Raw genomic sequence first — 18398 nt, 5'->3', positions numbered from 1 at the left:
TCCCCCCCCACCCCTCCGCCCGGCTCAGAGCGTACCCCCCGCCCCCTGCCACTCAAGGCCCCCTACCCCTGGCGCCGCGCGCGCGCGCCCGACAAAACGCTCCGCGAGCCAATCGGAGAGGAAGAATGGCTTCTTCGCCCCGCCCTCCCTCACGCAGCGACGTACCGGGTTCCCGCCCCCTCCCCTTCCTTGAACCAATCAGGGGGCAGCTCCAAGGGAGCGCGCGAGGTTTCCTTCCCCGCGCACCCGTTCTCACCGTTAAACGGCCGCGTCCCGCGACAATCCTAGTGACCTTTCCCTCTCCGGAGTTCCACGCGCACTAGGGGCAGGGGGTGGGGCCGGTTTCGCGAAGAGGTTGGTGGGAAAAAAAGCACCTCTTACCCCGCCTCGCGCGCTCCCTGGAGTGGCTGCGCGCGCACCTGCCTCCCTAAGGATCCGCTAATGCCACAAGGGCTCTTTCTATCCTTCCTCAAAGGCACGGAAGTAGCCCCGGCGTTCTTCTACCTCCACCCAGACCCCACTTTCCTGTATGTGGCCTTTCTGTCCCCAGCGTTGCGAGGTCTTGAGGGAGACGGGGGAAATTTTTTTGAGCTGTCGCTTCTCCTTTAAGAAAAAAAGCCCCGTCGCTGCCGGATGAAAGTCTCTGAAAAAATGGCGGCGGTAGAACAGAAGCGGGGTCGTGAGGGCATGGAGGGTCCGCCTCTTCGACGCATGCGCATAGTTACCTTGCTCAAAAGCATTCTGGGAGTTGAAGTCCTACTTAGCCTGTGGTTTGGTGGGGGAGGGGCATAGAAGGTAGGAAACCAGAGGCGAAATGGTTGCTGGGAGTTTTTGACCGATGCAGGATGGGGAAAGTAGTTTTTAGTATTTCCACAGTCCAAGTGTACTTTTCCTGGGAGGCAGTGTTTCCGGGTTAAGGCGCGGCACCTAAGCAGATCCCGGCGCAAATTTTGAGCCTTTTACCTGTCAGGATTTCCTGGGGAGGTTTTCCCGGCTTGTTTTCTTGGCGTGGGCGAAGCATTTCTAGGGTGGTCACGTCATAGCTCTTACCTTGGTCTTGGTTAGGAGGCTCCTCCGGCTGGCGCTCATGCCTGCAGTATTCGTCTCGTCCTCCTGTGTCTGACCCACCAACCTGGGAGCCCCTGGAGATCAGCGGCTGAATCTGGTTGTGTCGGATCCGCGGGGGCCTACCCGTCAATTATTTGGTTACTAATAAAAGTTTGGGGAGATCACTGTGGAGTTGCGTTTCTACTGGATACCGCGCCCCCGGCTTCCCTCGGCGGCGGTCACTGGGCTGGAGGGAAGTTGTTAGCGTGTCGCGGCACCAACCGGAGAAACCCGAGGGCCTCCCTCAGGCTCCCTGCTCTGAAGCCGCCGGCTTCTGCGGCTTTTAAGTGATTCGGCTGAGCAGGAAGCACAGTCAGATGAGCCCCTTTGCCGGAATTTCTTTTCCGTCCAATAACGTGTGCAACTAAATTGCCCTAGTCCGATAAACGGGGGTTTCCGTTTGCTTATCTACGAGGCGATGGTCGTGGGCCTCTCACATTCCTTTCTTCTTTCGTCCATTATAACCTGGGAGCGATTTGCAGGACCACGTGCTTACCCCTGGAAAATAAAGCATCCGGGGGTAAAATGCCTAAAGGAAGCGGATGGAAACAAGATCTGGGGAATCCAATTTAAATTTCACATTAATCATTCAGTTAAAGCTGCGGATACAGTACAATCTATGCAAGCCAAGTGCTGACGTGCAATTTTCCTTCCAGTGCTCTGGCTCAGTTATCACTTCAGATTAGGGCGGCAAATGTTTTCTAATGAGTGTGTTTTCACTTTCATGGGGCTAATGGCATTTCAGTTGTAAAAGCTGGCATAGGTGGATGGGAATTTGTGCAAATCCATTTTTAAGGTGTGCAGGCTTTGGAACAGCACCGACATCCAATGGCTGCTCAAAGTAAATGCAGAGTGGGAATCTTCATTTTAAAAAAAAGTCTTCAGCGTCACTAGGGAATTGAGAATGAATGATTCCTTTTCAGTGGTTCTCAACCTCCTGGCCCTTTAAATACAGTTCCTCATGTTGTGACCCAGCCATAAAATTATTTTCGTTGCTACTTCATAACCAATGTTGCTACTGTTATGAATCGTAATGTAAATATCTGATATGCAGGATGGTCTTAGGTGACCCCTGTGAAAGGGTCCTTCGACCGCCAAAGGGGTCGCGACCCACAGGTTGAGAATCGCTGCTGTAGATCATCTGAAAAAAAAAAAGACCATTGTGTTATAGAGGAAAGTTCACAGGCTTTGAAGTTAAATATAGATTATATTAGGTAGGAAAGCTACCTATTAACTCTATTACTTGAGCAAGTTACTCTTCCTTGAATATTTCTCCACTGGTAAAAATGGGGTAATACCTATTTCACCAGGCCATAATTATAGTTCTTCCCATAGTAGGCCTTTGTAAATGTTTTATTTTGTTGAAGGTGAATAAAATCAGTGGTTTAAAAGAAAGGTAAAAGTTAATCTCAGCGTCACTGTTCAGAAAACTGCTGTAAAGCAATGTGAGTAGGCAGGAATTATATGCTTAATTGAGATGTCTGCAACTTAGCACCTGAGTCTTAAATCTCCCAGTCTCATTCTTCATGACTCCTCTGGTTGGTTGCATTTGGACCCCTGAAATGAACCAAGCCCTGAGAATCCAAAGTGAATACACCTCCGCTGCATTTAATGGATTTTACAATCTATTCGGCAAATTAGGTAAGCAAAATTTCTGGATAATTAAATAAAGATAGCAAAATGAATCGGGTGCTAGCTATGAAGCAAACAATGCCTCCATGGCCCACCAGCTTCACAGGGGGGGCGGTGGAGGTGGGGGGGAAGGGGAGGGGAGGGGGGGAGTTTCCTGATGCATAGTCACAGTGCGATACTTACATTGAGCAAAAACACAAGTGCAAATCTGCCATTCCCATGAATTCCAGATGAATTCCGGCATGTAGTAGGTGCTCAAATTTTTCAAAATTGCTTTTGAATCTTAATTGCCCTGGCCATTGTACCATCAGAATTCAAATTTTACTACCTGCCTTTTTTTCTATGTCAGTCCCATTTTAAAAACTCTGACCTATAAAAAAAGAAAAGAAAAAAAAAGAAACTCACCAAATCAAAAGAGAGGAAGTGCTAAGCAAATACAGGAACCAAAAAAGGTTATAGAGGCTGCTTCGCACCGTCTCATTCAGTTCCTTTGCGGTCCTCTTCTTCAGCACAGACCAAAGCGGTTCCTCACAACCTGTGGCACCAGAGCATCTTGGGGGTGTGACGATGGAAGAGTTGGGTGAGTGAGGAGCTTCCTGGGGGAGAAACTCTGAGGGAATAAAGACCTGGCTGCCATCTCCTTGTGTGGTGGGGTGTACTACTAGCCACATGGAGGGTAGTGCAGGGAGATTTTATTTTCACTTCTCTCCTGACCTCGCTAAGAGTAAAGCACGAGGAACTATAATTGGGGAAATATGGGTTCACTGTTTCTGTGGCGCAGAAGGCGGAGAGTTTGGTAAACTCCACACAAATACTTTTGGATTGAATTGTGATTAAAATGGTCATTTTATTATGCGCATTTGCCCTTTGGGGGCTACTGGAGATCATAGAGTGATCACACGGTAGGCAACGGTAGAGATGTGATTTGAGGAGAAAAAGAAAGAAATGAGTGTTATGAGGAGAAGAAGAAAAAGTACAAGAATGAGGGATTCACAAAGATTGGAGAGAAGCCAGGGTGGTTTCAATTGTTCTAGGATTTAGTATTCAATCAAGACAACATAGCACTAATAACTCCAGGGATTTTATTGCTCAGCTTTTTATTCAGAGGAACTCTGAAGGAACAGATTTCTATGGCCTGCAAGTGTAATTCCTCCTTCCATTCCAAAGCAATAAAAACCAGCAGTGGAATTATTGGCCATGTTGCTCAAAAGAGATCTCTGATTTCAAGCCTTTGGAGTAACGTAAGATTTATCATTCTTGGGAATGCATTCCATATCCTTTGCCAACGTTTGTTGCCAACAGCCTTACTAACACTGAGTCACTAACCCAGTTTCCAAGCTGTATTAATTACAGGGTGTCCTGGGTTTTTGTATATTTGGGGCACGTCAAAAGTGCAAACAATGACCAAAAACATATTTTACATATTGTCTTTTTTTTAAAATTGTTTAGAGTGTAATTTGAGAGTTGGAGGAGTAGAGGAAGGAAGGCAAATTGCAGGAGGGAAGAGGAAAAGGTGGTGTTTGATAAATATGTATTGAACTGTTTGGAGGTAAAGTCTATTTGGATACTTGGGGTAGAATCCAAATTCTTATCTTGAGTGAGGGTTGGGGAATTTCATATTTCTACCTGAGTTCCGCTAGAGTTCAGCTCTGCTTTTTTACGTTAGGGATACGTAATGGCCTTTATGCAGATAATTAAAAAAGCCAGTAATACTTTTTGTGGTCACTTAAACTAAAACTAGACATTTTTACATATGTTAACCATTTTAGCAATCCACCAAAATGGGTATTATCCACATTTTTTTTTAAATGAGAAAACTAAGAAAAGCAAAATAACTATTTCAATGACACCAAAACGGATCAAGCTACAAGCTATTCTCCTATTTTAGAAATGTGTTGGCTCAGATGTTCTGGCTGACAGAATAACCTAGGTAACAAAAACATGAAATAAAAAGATTTGCACAGCTTTGCATTTCTTAAGCAGGAAAAATTACACAGAAATCTGGTCCAGAAATATAGAAAGAACCACACAGCTTGGAGGGTAACATTCCTGTTGATGATTCAGGTGGCTAACCCTCTTCTTCAAATTGTCGTCAGCCCAATTGCTACCCTAATAACTCAGGATGGGTCTCTTCCTGCTGGAGAGAGGTAGCATGAAGGGCAGGTCGGCACAGGTATGCCTGTATTTCCTCTTTGCGTCCTTCTTACACGGGGATACTAGATAAAGAGAAACCAAGAGCAAACTCTGACTCTGAAAGAAATCATTACAATCCAATGAGACCCCCAAGAAACCTTGCTTACAAATCTTTTCATGTTAATACCGATGAGTATTTGATTTCTGCAGATGAAGGGCTACAGAGAAGGACTGTAGAATTTTCAGTCTAGTATCCCCCTCCACTAGTCATCCCATATTTGTCATCCTGAAATTAGTCATCTTCAAATTACGGAATCTGGCAAAAGGCAAGATGATCTTTGGGTGTTGGTGATATGTGCACTCAGGAAACAGGAAGAGAAGGGCCTGTTAACTCCTGACCCAGAAAGAGAGTTGCAATAACTTTAGTGAGCAGGTCCTTCTAAGGGTAACCGTCTACTCTTAGTGGTATGGTTTGTTTCTCTTGTAAATGGTATCTCCTCTCTCCTAATCTTTATTGTAAACTAGTGGCCTGGTGCACGAAAATTCATGCACTCGGGGAGGGGGTCTCTTAGCCCAACCTGCATGCTCTCACAGTCCGGGACCCCCTCGGGTAGGGTCCAGACCAGCCATGGGCAAACTACGGCCCGCGGGCCAGATCTGGCCCGTTTGAAATGAATAAAACTATTGAAAAAAAAAGACCGTACCCTTTTATGTAATGATGTTTACTTTGAATTTATATTAGTTCACACAAACACTCCATCCATGCTTTTGTTCCGGCCCTCCGGTCCAATTTAAGAACCCATTGTAGCCCTCAAGTCAAAAAGTTTGCCCATCCCTGGTCCAGACCCGTCACAGCATGGCTCTGGTTTCCTGGGCCTGCAGGCAAGGGGGAGGGACCAAGAGGCCAGTCTGATCACAGCATGGCTCCGTTCCCACAGCTCCCTCCCGTGGGCAGCCAGGAACCAGGACTGACTCCTGCCGCACCAGCCGGAACCCTAGCCTGGTGTTCAGTCATCCATCTGGATGTTTAAGTCGTGACGGATCCTTATATATTAGGATGCCTTTTTATTTTGAATCTAAGAGGATCCATGACTTCTAGTTAGAGAAAAGGTTAGAAATAGAAAAGAAAGGGGCTATATCTTGATGGATATAGACTAAAGATTTGGAATTCAGTCTGACTGTATGAGAAGAGAAGTTTTGCTTTTTCTTTCTACCTCAGTTTTTGTTTTATTTTTTCTTCTGTAAAAATCTTTTAATATAGAGAATTTAAGAATATAGTTTAATGAAATCTGATGTACCCCTCAACCAGTTTAAACTATCAAGTCTTGGTCAATCTTTTTTCATTTATAGACCCTCCTATTCCTTTAATAACTATATTATTTTAAAACAATCTCAGATATTAAATAATTTCATCTGTAAATATTTCATCATGCTCTCTAAAATAAATCTATACATACACAAATAACCATAATACCATCATCACACCCAAAAAATCTTTAATAGTAATTCCTTAATATTATGAAATACCATTATCACACCTAAAATATTAACAGAAATAATCAAATATTCTTGTCATACCCAAAATAAATTAATAGTATGTACTTAGTATTATTAAATATCCAGCCAGTGTTTAATATTCCTGATTGTTTATTTTTTGTTTGCTTGTTTACTTTTATCCTCAGATTATTTTAAGTTAAGGTTCATATACTAAAATTAGTTGTAACTTTCTAAAGTCTTTTTTAATCTATTGGTTCACTCTCCATCTCTTTTTTCATTAAAATTTATTTGTGAAGGGCAATTTTTCCTGAAGAATTTAGCCCAGTTTGCTTCTCTCTAAAGTGGTGTATAAAATTCAGTCTTTTTGTGAGATCGATGATTTAGAAATATATGTAGATTTTTTATTAAATTTATTGCAGTGACATTAGTTAATAAAATTATATAGTTTCAAATGTACAATTCTGTAATACATCATCTGTGCATTGCATTGTGTGTTTACCACCCAAAGTCAAATATCCTTCTGTCCCAATATATTTGACCCCCTTTACCCTTTGCTACTTCCTCCCACCCCGTTTCCCTCTGGTAACCACCATACTGTTGTCTGTATCTATGAGTTTCTGTTGTTTGCTTGTCTTGTTTGTTCATTTGTTGCTTTCAGTTTTACATTTCACATATAAAGATCTATAGCTTTCATTTTTTTAAAAAAAATATATTTTATTGATTTTTTACAGAGAGGAAGGGAGAGAGAGAGATAGAGAGTTAGAAACATCAATGAGAGAGAAACATCGGTCAGCTGCCTCCTGCACATCTCCTACTGGGGATGTGCCCACAACCAAGGTACATGCCCTTGACCAGAACCAAATCCGGGACCTTTTAGTCCACAGGCTGACGCTCTATCCACTGAGCCAAACCGGTTTCGGCCTATAGCTTTCATTTTAAAGAAATGATTAGATCTTTTTTTATGCCATCAAGAAGTATTCATCCCTCCAATATCTGAAATAAATGAAAATCTTTTTTTCATAATGTGTGAAGTTCATTGTCTTCATCTGAGGACTTCCAAGATAGGCATATACTTAGAAACAATATAATCCAGTGTTTTGCAAACTTTTAAAAACTACAACCTGTGGTAAGGAAACCACTAGAGAATCACTAATGGGTGTTGATCCACAATTTGAAAAGTATTATCCTATATAATAAAGAGCTAATATGCATATGGTTGTCATGCCATCACACCATCATGCCGGGGCGGAGTATCTGAGGCCGGGCCAGGGAACCTGAGGCCGTACCCCCTGCCCTGGGGCTGGGGGACCTGAGGCCACACCCTTGCCCCGGCCCCAGTGCCAGGGGACCTGAGGACATGCTGGGGGACCTGAGGCTGCGCCCCCCTGCCAGGCGGGGGTGGGGCCGGCCGGGTTTGGGTCTCGCACAATTTCGAGGCATGTGTGCGTGGGCGGGGACTTGACTCTGGGTCCCAGGGTGTGCCCCAGACTCTGACAGGAGGGAGATTTTCATATATATTTTACTAATTTTCTTTCATCACTGACACTTCTATTATAGAGAAAGGGCAAATAGCAATATTAAAATATTTTCTCCAATTAATTCCCTTTTAAGGTGCATGAATTTCACGCACCAGGCCTCTAGTTGTACTATAATTGCTTAATTATGTAGATGAAGAAATAGCTTCAGAGAAGAACATGTCATGCCCAGATGACCCAGAGAATCCATGTGAGAATGAGGTCTGGAATTTCTGGCTTGAAGTTAGTGCAGGGGTTGGGGATCAGACAGCCAGGTTCTGAACTCAGTAACAGTGTGAACTCAAACAATTTATTTGGTAATTTCTTGAACTACAAAATAAGCATAATAATGTCATCTGCTTCAAAGAATTAAGATAACTAAATTAAATATATAAACCTTAATTTTTATTAATTGTTATTAATTTCATCATAACAGAAAGGTAATATTGTAATACTTGAAGTCAGAGTCCATTGTTTGTTCCTGAGAAAATATAAGAGAAACAATCAACTATTTGGACTGTAAAATCTTGCTTGATTTTGTAATATCTGCATTTTTCCCCCCAATTTTCTTTTTTCCCCATACCCTAAAAAGACAGAATACTTATATTCTCCTTTGAGAATCTGGTTATGTGCTTGGGATATAAGAAAAAAAATTATCAAGGTTAAGAATAAATGTTACTATCCTGGTATATTTTTAAAAACTGTAGTATAATTGCTTATATTTTTCTGATAGAAAAACTATTTAGAGTTTACTTTTTTTCTAAGTGGGAATCTTTATGAGTGATTCACCCCAAATAAATGACAAAAATTAATACCCTGCAATAAAATAAGCCAAATTATAGAGTGAGACTATGGAATTGAATGCAGCCATAGGAAATAAGAAATAGGCCACAGGATATGGAGGCTTTAAACATCTTTTAGCCAGGATATGGAGGCTTTAAACCACATTCTAGAAGTAAAATACAGAGTAAGGGAAGATGTTTTAAGGAAAATAGTCTTAACCCAAGAGAAGAGGGAGATGAATGGGGGTGCAGGGGGAGCGATATAAGAGGAAAATTATTTCAGAAGACTTCCATGTTCTATACTATGATTCCTTTGTGTGTTATGATATAGATGCTTTATTGGAGGAATTGGAACGCTCTACCCTCCAGGACAGTGGTGAATACTCCAACCCTGCTCCTCTTCCCAAGGACCAGTATTCCGGAAAAGAGAGTGCTGAGACTTCAGACAGCCCTTCTGTTCAGGATGACACAAGCCCCTTGCAGGTAACTTTTCATTTATTGGAGTGCCTTGAATACAGATGTTTGAGTGTTTTCTGAATATGAATTGCATCCTACACAAAATAATGTGAAAGGACAATTATATATCCAAGAAAGAGAAGAAAATCCTTCTAAGATAACTTAAAGGTGCTCTCCCTGCTGTTCCTTCTACTTGGACCAGGTTACTCCTGATATCTTCAAACTTTTCTCACCTCCTCCTATCAGTCCTTGCTCAAGAGTCCCCTTCTCAGTTAATCCTTCCCAGGTCAATTTCTTTCTTTCTTTCTTTCTTTCTTTCTTTCTTTCTTTCTTTCTTTCTTTCTTTCTTTCTTCCTTCCTTCCTTCCTTCCTTCCTTCCTTCCTTCCTTCCTTCCTTCCTTCCTTTCTTCCTTCCTTCCTTCCTTCCTTTCTTTCTTTCTTTAAATTTTTTTTTCAATTATAGTTGACATTTAATATTATATTAGTTTTGAGTGTATAGCATAGTGGTTAGACAATTTTATAACTTTTGAAGTGATCCCCCCTGATAAGTCTAGTATCCACCTGGCACCATATATAGTTATTACTATAGTATTGACTGTATTCCCTATGCTGTATTTTACATCCCCATGACTATTTTGTAACTTCAATTTGTATTTCTTTTTCTATTAGGTTTTTAATTTTTTTCAATCACAGTTTACATTCAATATTATTTTGTATTAGTTTCAGGTGTATAGCATAGTGGTTAGACAGTCATAGACTTTACAAAGTGTTCCCCCTGATATTTCCAGTACCCACCTGGCACCATATACAGTTATTACAATATTATTGACTGTATTTCCTATGCTGTACTTTACATCCATGTGACTGTTTTCTAACTAGCAATCTGTACTTCTCAATCTCTTCACCTTTTTCACCCAATCTCCCAACCCCCCTTGCTTCTGGCAACCATCAGTCTGTTCTCTGTACTTATAAGTCTGTTTCTATATTGATTGTTCATCTCTTTTGTTCTTTCAATTCCACATATAAGTGAAATTATTTGGTATTTGTCTTTCTCTAACTGACTTATTTCACTTAGCATAATACCCTTTAAATTCATTCATGCTGGCCAAGTAATATTCCACTGTATATATGTACTACCACATTTTCATCCACTCAGCTATTGATGGGCACCTGGGTTGCTTCCATCTCTTGGCTATTACAAATAATGCTGCAATGAACATAGGAGTTCTTTTGAATTAGTGGTTCTTTTGAATTTCTTAAGATATATACCCAAAGTGGAATCACTGGGTCATAAGGCAGTTTCATTTTGAATTTTTTGAGGAACTTTCATTCTGTTTTCTACAGTGGCTGCACGAATCTGCATTCCCAGAGGGTTCCCTTTTTTTGTCTACATCCTCATCAACACTTCTTGTTTGTTGATTTATTGATGATAGTCATTCTGACAGATGTGAGGTGATATCTCATTGTGGGTTTTTTTTTTAAACATTTATTTCAGAGAGGAAGGAGAGGGGGAGAGAGAAAGATAGAAACATCAATGATGAGAGAGAATCATTGATTGGCTGCCTTCTGCATGCCCCACACTGGGGATTGAGTCCACAAGCCGGGCTGTGCCCTTGACCAGAATCGAACCTGGGACCCTTCAGTCTGCAGGCCGACGCTCTATCCACTGAGCCAAACCAACCAGGGCCTCATAGTGGTTTTAATTTGCATTTTGTTGATGATTAGTGACATTGAGCATCTTTTCATATATCTTTTGGCCATCTATGTGTCCTTGTTGGAGAGGTATCTATTCAGTCCATTGCCCATTTTTAAAATTGGATTTTTTGGGGTTTTTTTGTTGAGTTGTATGTGTACTTATAAATTTTTGATATTAACCCCTTATTAGATCTACCATTGGCTAATACATTCTTCCATTCAGTGGTGTTCTTATCATTTTCTTGATGGTTTCCTTTGCTGTGCAAAACCTTCTTAGTTTGATATAGTCCCATTTAGTTTTTCTTTTATTTCTCTTGCCTAGGGAAATAGAGCTGCCTCCTGCACACCCCCTACTGGGGATGTGCCTGCAACCAAGGTACATGCTCTTGACTGGAATTGAACCTGGGACCCTTCAGTCCGTAGTCCGGTGCTCTATCCAGTGAGCCAAACCAGCTAGGGCTGCTTATTTTGTTTTTGAGATTCCACATATGAATAAAATCATATGGTATTTGTCTTCCTCTGTCTGACTTATTTCACTTAGCAAATTATTCTCTAGGTCTATTTGTGTTGTTGTAAACAGTAAGATTTAATTCTTTTTTATGGTGATGAATATATTTATAATTGCCAGTTCTTCTGCATTTTCTATCTCCCACCCCTGATTGATATTACATGTTCATTAATTTATTTTTAGATATTAATTTGTTTATTATCTGTTTCTCACAATGTAAATCGGGGTAGACAATTTTTGTTTATTTATTTTTTGGTTTTTGGTTTTTTGATGGCTACATCCCTCTCCCTGACACATGACAGGCTCTCAATAAATATTTGTTCAACAAATAAATGAGTTGTTAGCCAACTACCCTTTAGAGTCACACATTATTTCTTTTTTAAAAATATATTTTTATTGATTTCAGAAAGGAAGAGAGAGGGAGAGATAGAAATATCAATGATGAGAGAGAATCATCGATTGGCTGCCTCCTGCATGCCCCCTACTGAGGATTGAGCCCGCAATCCTGGGCATGTGCCCTTGACCGGAATAGAACCTGGGACCCTTTGGTCCACAGGCTGATGCTCCATCCACTGAGCCAAACCAGCTAGGGCACATTCTTTCTTTTGGTATGCTAATTTTAATCATGTTATGGTCTATAAAGGGACTTCGCTTATTTTGTTGTTTTATGATTTTTGTCTGAGTGCTTCTCTAATTCAGTGCTTTTAGGGCAGGGAGAGGATCATTTTTTATTCACATGGCAGCTATTCTACTTAGAATTTGGCCTTTCTCTGTGAGATGGCTGGTATTCCTCTGCCTTATAAAAGGATATCTCAGAGACATGCTAGTCATCAGTCTCCTTTAGAATCTAAAAACATTCTTTAATTCTGGGTGTAGATAAGCACCAAGATTTCACTAACAGAAATCCATTCTGTCGCTCTGTCTTAGGTGCAGCTCGTGTATACTACTAATATCGAGGAGCCCCACGTCTACAGGTATTTTTTAATATTAAATTCTTAAGCAAAGTTATTAGATAATTGTTGTCAATCTGTGTTTGGACAATACTTTGCTTGGAACTCCTATTGCTCTGCTTTTCTTTCCATAGTTTTTGAGCAAAGGTGGAATGGTTTCTGCTCTTTCCTTCACCACCTGAAAAAGTGTAAATAGTTCTAATCATCACAGATGCTTTGGCCCAGCTATTCCAAGTCACAGAAGAAAAACACCAAATGAATTTTCAGCAAGACATTAACAAATTCAGAGCTAGGCCCGAGCTGATTTGATTCAGTAGATAGAACATTGGCTCTCAGACTGAAGGGTCCTGAGTTCAATTCTCATCAAGGGCACGTACCTAGGCTGCAAACTTGATCCCGGTATGCGCGGGAGGCAACCAATCCAATCAATTTGTCTCTCTGACATCAATGTTTCTCTCTGTCTCTCCCCCTCCCTCCATTCTCTCTAAAAATCAATGGGAAAATTGGGTGAGGATTTTTTAAAAAGAGCTAGTTTCAGAGTTGAACTAAGAGATTGAATCTCCATGGCAGACTAATGAATATAGACTTCTTCTCATATTTGCTCAAAATTTATTTAGCAGATGGAGAGATTACCTTTTTACAAAAGTTACAGATTGGAACAGATTCATTTACTAAATAATTTCTACTGGCCAAAGCAGAATTGGCAGCCTGTAAAAAAAAAAAGAAAAGAAAAAAAAGAAGACCACTTTTATTGTTTTCTTTTCAGTTATGGCTTGAAATTTAAAAAGTCAGACAACATTCTGGAAAACAAAATAAAAGCCTTAAAATGTAGATAGTAAAGGCTCATACTTGGTAAAGAATACTACGCCACACCTTATTTGGTTTCAGAATTGCAGCCAATAGTGCACACATGATGCTAAATAAGGAAAGGACCTATGCTATCAAAAGGTCTTTTTATAGCTTTGCACTTGAGGACACTTTCTACTGTAATGGGAGGAAGGCCAATTTATTAATACAATTGTCAGTGTGTTCCAGTTCCAGTGGTCATGCCCCTTTGTAAAAAGCAAACAAAGCAAAAAACAACATCAAAAACAATGCCTGGTACATAATAGGTTAACAGTAAATTTTGGCTTTTTAAATCCAGGAAACCAAGACTTTGATACAAACACTAATGAACATATGAACATCCTATTTAATAAACCGAAAGGCAGGACAACTGGTTGCTATGACGCACACCGACCACCAGGGGGCAGACCAGTGGTGGAACCAGGCCACCAGCCAAGGTGGGTGCCAGCTGGGTCCCTGATTGCCCCACCCGCCCGTCGCCCCACAGATCGGCTCTGATCGCGGGCCAGGCCTAGGGACCCTACCCTATATATTGGGAACAGTCTCTTAGATTTAAAAATTAAAACCTGGCAAGGCTACTCTAACACTGAAAAAACAGGATGATGCAGTGATGACATGCATGGACTCTGGCTTGCACATTTTGTGGTCAGCCCTGATTCGGACACATAACTGTATGACAAAGCCAATTACTTAACTTCTCTCTGCTTCAGTTTTTCCATCCATAAAATGGGGAAAATGGTACTACTGCCTCAGAGGATCATGTTATGTACTACTTTTTATAATCAGGGGGAAAAAATGTAGCTGCCTATACAATAGCAAGATGCCTTTCACCTGGGTGAAAAGTATGGTCACTGGTGCATGCAGTGTCCCAGAATGCAAGAGGGATGTCCATTTGCTGGTTGTCGGACATCCCCCTAGGGGTCCCAGATTGTGAGAAGGATTGGATTGCAATGGATTTCTCTCTCTCTGTGTGTGTGTGTGTGTGTGTGTGTGTGTGTGTGTGTGTAAAAGAGAGAGAGAGAGGAAGAGAGAGAGAGGGGACCTCCCCCTCTCCCCTCCCCCGCCCACACACGCACAAATTTCGCACACTGGGCCTGTAACATAACATAAAAACCAGTCCAAACAACAACCATTTCCTGTCTGTCTAGCACTGTGATCAATTGATGGCACACCGTACTAACTTATCAATGTCTCCTCCCCCATATGAATCTTTGGTAGATTTCTCATCAGGCCCATTCCCCCCTCTTCTCTTGGCTTTGCTAGTTTTCGAGAGGAGCTGATCCCTATGGGTGGGGTTTTGCAGGCTCCAGGCTTCAACCAATGGGAGGCAGTGTGAAGAGATTGGAGGGTGAAAGGCACGGAAATTTAAGGCATTTCTCCCCCAAGATTTGTCCACAATCTCCATTTGCAGTTACATTTTCTTTATGGCTTCAGATGGAGTAAAACAGGTCTGCGATGGTTCCAGCATATGTCTGTTGACCTGGGTCCCTGGGGTCTGATCACTTTGCCTCTTTGCTTTGTCCCTTCAGCCTAATGACTTCCTCCTATGACTAATCTCTGGGATCCCTCAGTGTCTTCTGTTTGCTTTTGTAGCTCTCCCATCATCTGTGTAATCAAATTTCTGGATTAAATTCCTTCTGCTGACTCCCAATATCTGTATTTTCCTGAGTGGGCCTCGACTGACACACTTTCCATTACTGAATGATACATGCTGTGTAGACCTTTATGGGAGAGTGAGACAAAATCCAGGTGACCTAGTAAATATGTAATAGAGTGCTACAAATCCCTGAGGCTGGTATAATTCGGAGTGAATAAGGCTGGCATGTACAGATAGAGCATGGGACTCAGAATCTAGCTTCTTGCATTCTGTGTTCACCATTTCCTCTAGTTTGCTTAAATGAAGTACACATTGCTTTGGACCTAGAAAGCATATTCAATACCAGTTGTGAGTATAACACTGTAATACTATTTCCAATATAGTGATATACCAGCAGCATTGTGACCAAATATTTAGAAACTGTATCTTTTACATGCACAAAAATAATTTTAGTAAGAAGAGGGAGAAACAATTCATAAAAATATTGCAGAGGAGAGGATGGGGAGAAAAGTCCTGCACAATGAAGCCTCTCCCATGAGGTGTCTGGATTCTTATAAACATACTAGAGGCCCGATACACGAAATCCGTGCAAGAGTAGGCCTTCACAGCTGCTGCTTCATCCGGAAGGTTATCCGGAAGGTCGTTCTGCTGTTCGGCCATTTGGTCAATTTGCATATTATGCTTTTATTATTATAAATACTTTGTGATTTATATGATTAAAATCTCTGAAAAGTGAACTAAGTTGTTACTGATGGCATAGCAAAGCACCTTTACCATCTTCAAGAGGTCAGGGGACAAATCAAAGGTTGCTATAGTGATACAACCATCAGCCCATTTCTTACTTAGAATGTTAAATTGTTGACTCAGTTACTATTAGGGTAGCATGACAATGATTTACCTCCTTTTATACACTGCACTAGGAGTCTAGTTAAAAGCCAGTGAGAATTCTTTGAATAAACCCGGAATTCAAGATGGACAGGTTGTTAGGATTCGACAAACGCATACATGAATCTACATTTATCCTCCCCTGGGGCACAGAACAGCAGAATGTGCTCACTGTCCAGCCACCTTCTGTACCTCCCAGACACATCTCTGGGGCAACAATTGCTAAGGGATTATAGCTGAAAAGAGTTGCTAGGGTGAATTCCTATGCACTTTTCTTGGACACCTCCAAGGAACGAATCAGTCACTTGATCGTTTTTGTTACCAGGACGCCATGTTGTACTTAAAAGACTAAGTCCTTCATCTTAGAGGGGAAGACATGCACCTTCCTCCTGCATTTCCTGCTGTTACATACTCAATCATAAGTAAGTCAGGAGTGAAACTGCCAAACCCAAGAGACAGTCTTGTTTTTCTTAAGAGAGAAAGAGATCTATTTCCTTCTGCTTTGCTCCTGGTTGATAAATACATAAAAAAATAAGTAAAATAGTAAATCTCTATTTTCACTGTTGAAAATAAACTTAGTGAAAGACAGAATATTTGGTTTTGTGTACGTGTGTGTGTATGTGTGGTGTGTGTAAAAGAGAGAGAGGGAAAGAGAAAGAGAGAGGGAGAGTCAGTTTGGTGGGGAGTTAGCTAAGCTGACTTGGTTAATGTTGATTACAAACATTACTTGAGTCAGTTGCTTGCATGATCCATTGTTTCCACTTTTCAAAATTTACTCTATGGAAATAATCAAATATTTATTTGACAGCATTGATAACAGCAAAAAGAAATAGTGTAGTGTCTAATAATAAATGATGGGTTTAATAAATCATGGTACATTATACATCTGAAAACAATATAGCCTTTAAACATCATTTGGAGGATAGTTTAGCATAGCGATAGAGAACATAAGCTTTGCAGTCTTCAGGCTCACACTCTATTGTTTGCCAGCTGTATTATGTAGAGCAAAGTTTTTACCTTCTCTAAGTCCCAGTTTTTTTTCATTTGGGAGTGACAGTACATCACTCTGATGTAGAATTGTTATAGAATTTAAAGAGGACACATATAAAACCCTTTACACAGGGCCTGGCTTAGTGAAAACATTCAAATAGATGTTAGCTGTTATGGTTGCAAAGGACAGATAAGGATGTGCAGAAGGATATGGAAAAACATCTATCTTCAACAAAGGAATGGTGGTTGAATTTGTTTTCAACTGCTTTTGAGCACTTAATCAATGTATTTATAAAGTGTTTTTCTTATAATTTGTGGGGAGTGGCTATAGGGTTAAGCCTCAAACTGACCTGTTGGCAAAGCCACAAACAAGTCCCAGCTTAGAGGGCACAGCACTCTTAGCATAATTAGGCTTGACCTTGTGACGCTCCCTAGATCTTACCTGGGTAGCTGATGGGCTGAGGGAGATGTAGCAAGTGCTGCCAAAACAAGTGAAACTCACAAGACCATTGTAACTATGGTGACCACTACCTTGTTTACCTCTGGCTATAAAATAAAGGCTCAGCTTGCTGTCTGGATCTCTCTCTGTGGCCTCAGCCAGGTACAGGAGATCCACCTAGACCAGGGGTGGGCAAACTTTTTGACTCGAGGGCCACAATGGGTTCTTAAACTGGACCGGAGGGCCGGAACAAAAGCATGGATGGAGTGTTTGTGTGAACTAATATAAATTCAAAGTAAACATCATTACATAAAAGGGTGCAGTCTTTTTTTTTTTTTTTAGTTTTATTCATTTCAAACGGGCCGTAGTTTGCCCACCCCTGACCTAGACCCAGCTTATTATGTCTTGTCTTTTCTACATCCTTCACCGCACCCCACTCAGGCTCACCGAACCCTTGGCTGAGCTGACACTCCACATGCATTATTATAATGCACTAGAGGCCCAATGCACGAAATTCGTGCAAGAGTAGGCCTTCCTTCTCCCGGCTGCCAGCACTGGCTTCCCTCTGGCACCTGGGACCCGGGACCCGGCTCCCTTTTGCGAGGGAGGCCCTGCCCACCCGCTGCAGCCCGCCAGTGGACTGGGCCTCCCTCTTTGGGGCAACTGTGGAGCCCCCTGATTGATCACCCTGCCGGCCAGTGGCCTGGGCCTTCCTCTGCGGGGCGGTCATGGGGCAATGGTCAGGCCCCTGACCAATTGCATCGCACCCACCTTGGTTGGCCTGGTGCCATTGGGTGTCATAGCATGGTCCTGGATGGTTATCCGGATGGTTGTTCTGCTGTTCGGCTGTTCGGTCAATTAGCATATTATGCTTTTATTATGTAGGATTATATTAATCCATTAGTAATGTGGAACCATCCTTGTATGACTAGTATAAACACTACCTAGCCATGTTATTTTTAAACACATTTCCTTTGTCTTTATCTTCTCTTCTTTTTTCTCTTTCTCTTCTTCCCCTCCTTCTCCTCCTCCTCCATTTTCCTCTTCTCCCTCTCTCTCATACACAATTATGCAAGTATTTTTTAAAAGATATTTTTATTGACTTTAGAGAAGAAGGGAGAGGGAGAGAGAGATAGAAACATCAATGATGGGACAGGTTCATTCATTAGCTGCCTCATGCACTCCCCACTACTGGGGATCCAGCCCACAACCCTGGCATATGGCCTGACCAGTTTATTAAAATACTTGCATAATTTGGCCGGCCGGCCAGCCGGCCAAATTGTGCAAGTATTTTAATAAACTGTGTTCTGTGTCTTTGGTTCAGATTTTTATTTATTAATAATTTAGTCATAATCTATCAGCATTAT

General features: G+C 41.5%; 1 protein-coding gene across 2 annotated transcripts in view; it reads left to right on the top strand.

Moving 5' to 3' along the window:
• Positions 1-1792: 1792 nt before the first annotated feature.
• LPXN (leupaxin) overlaps positions 1793-18398 on the top strand; it is a gene marked incomplete at its 5' end in the record, with an annotated part of 34594 nt that continues 17988 nt past the window's right edge. Inside the window, 4 exons of one of the 2 annotated variants that reach the window (XM_081099961.1) lie at positions 1793-2748; positions 3249-3319; positions 8997-9148; positions 12252-12298. In XM_081099961.1, coding sequence (XP_080956087.1) covers positions 3307-3319; positions 8997-9148; positions 12252-12298 — 212 coding nt within the window. Of the gene's footprint in view, positions 2749-3248; positions 3320-8996; positions 9149-12251; positions 12299-18398 lie in introns of those variants that run through there. The other variant, XM_081099962.1, reaches the window with a different exon arrangement.

This window comes from Myotis nattereri, assembly GCF_964212035.1.
Source record: "Myotis nattereri genome assembly, chromosome: 9".
In the NCBI taxonomy this organism is placed as follows: Eukaryota; Metazoa; Chordata; class Mammalia; order Chiroptera; family Vespertilionidae; genus Myotis; species Myotis nattereri.
The sequence above is the reverse complement of the archived record's forward strand: the minus strand, read 5'-3'. Positions and strand labels throughout refer to the sequence as shown.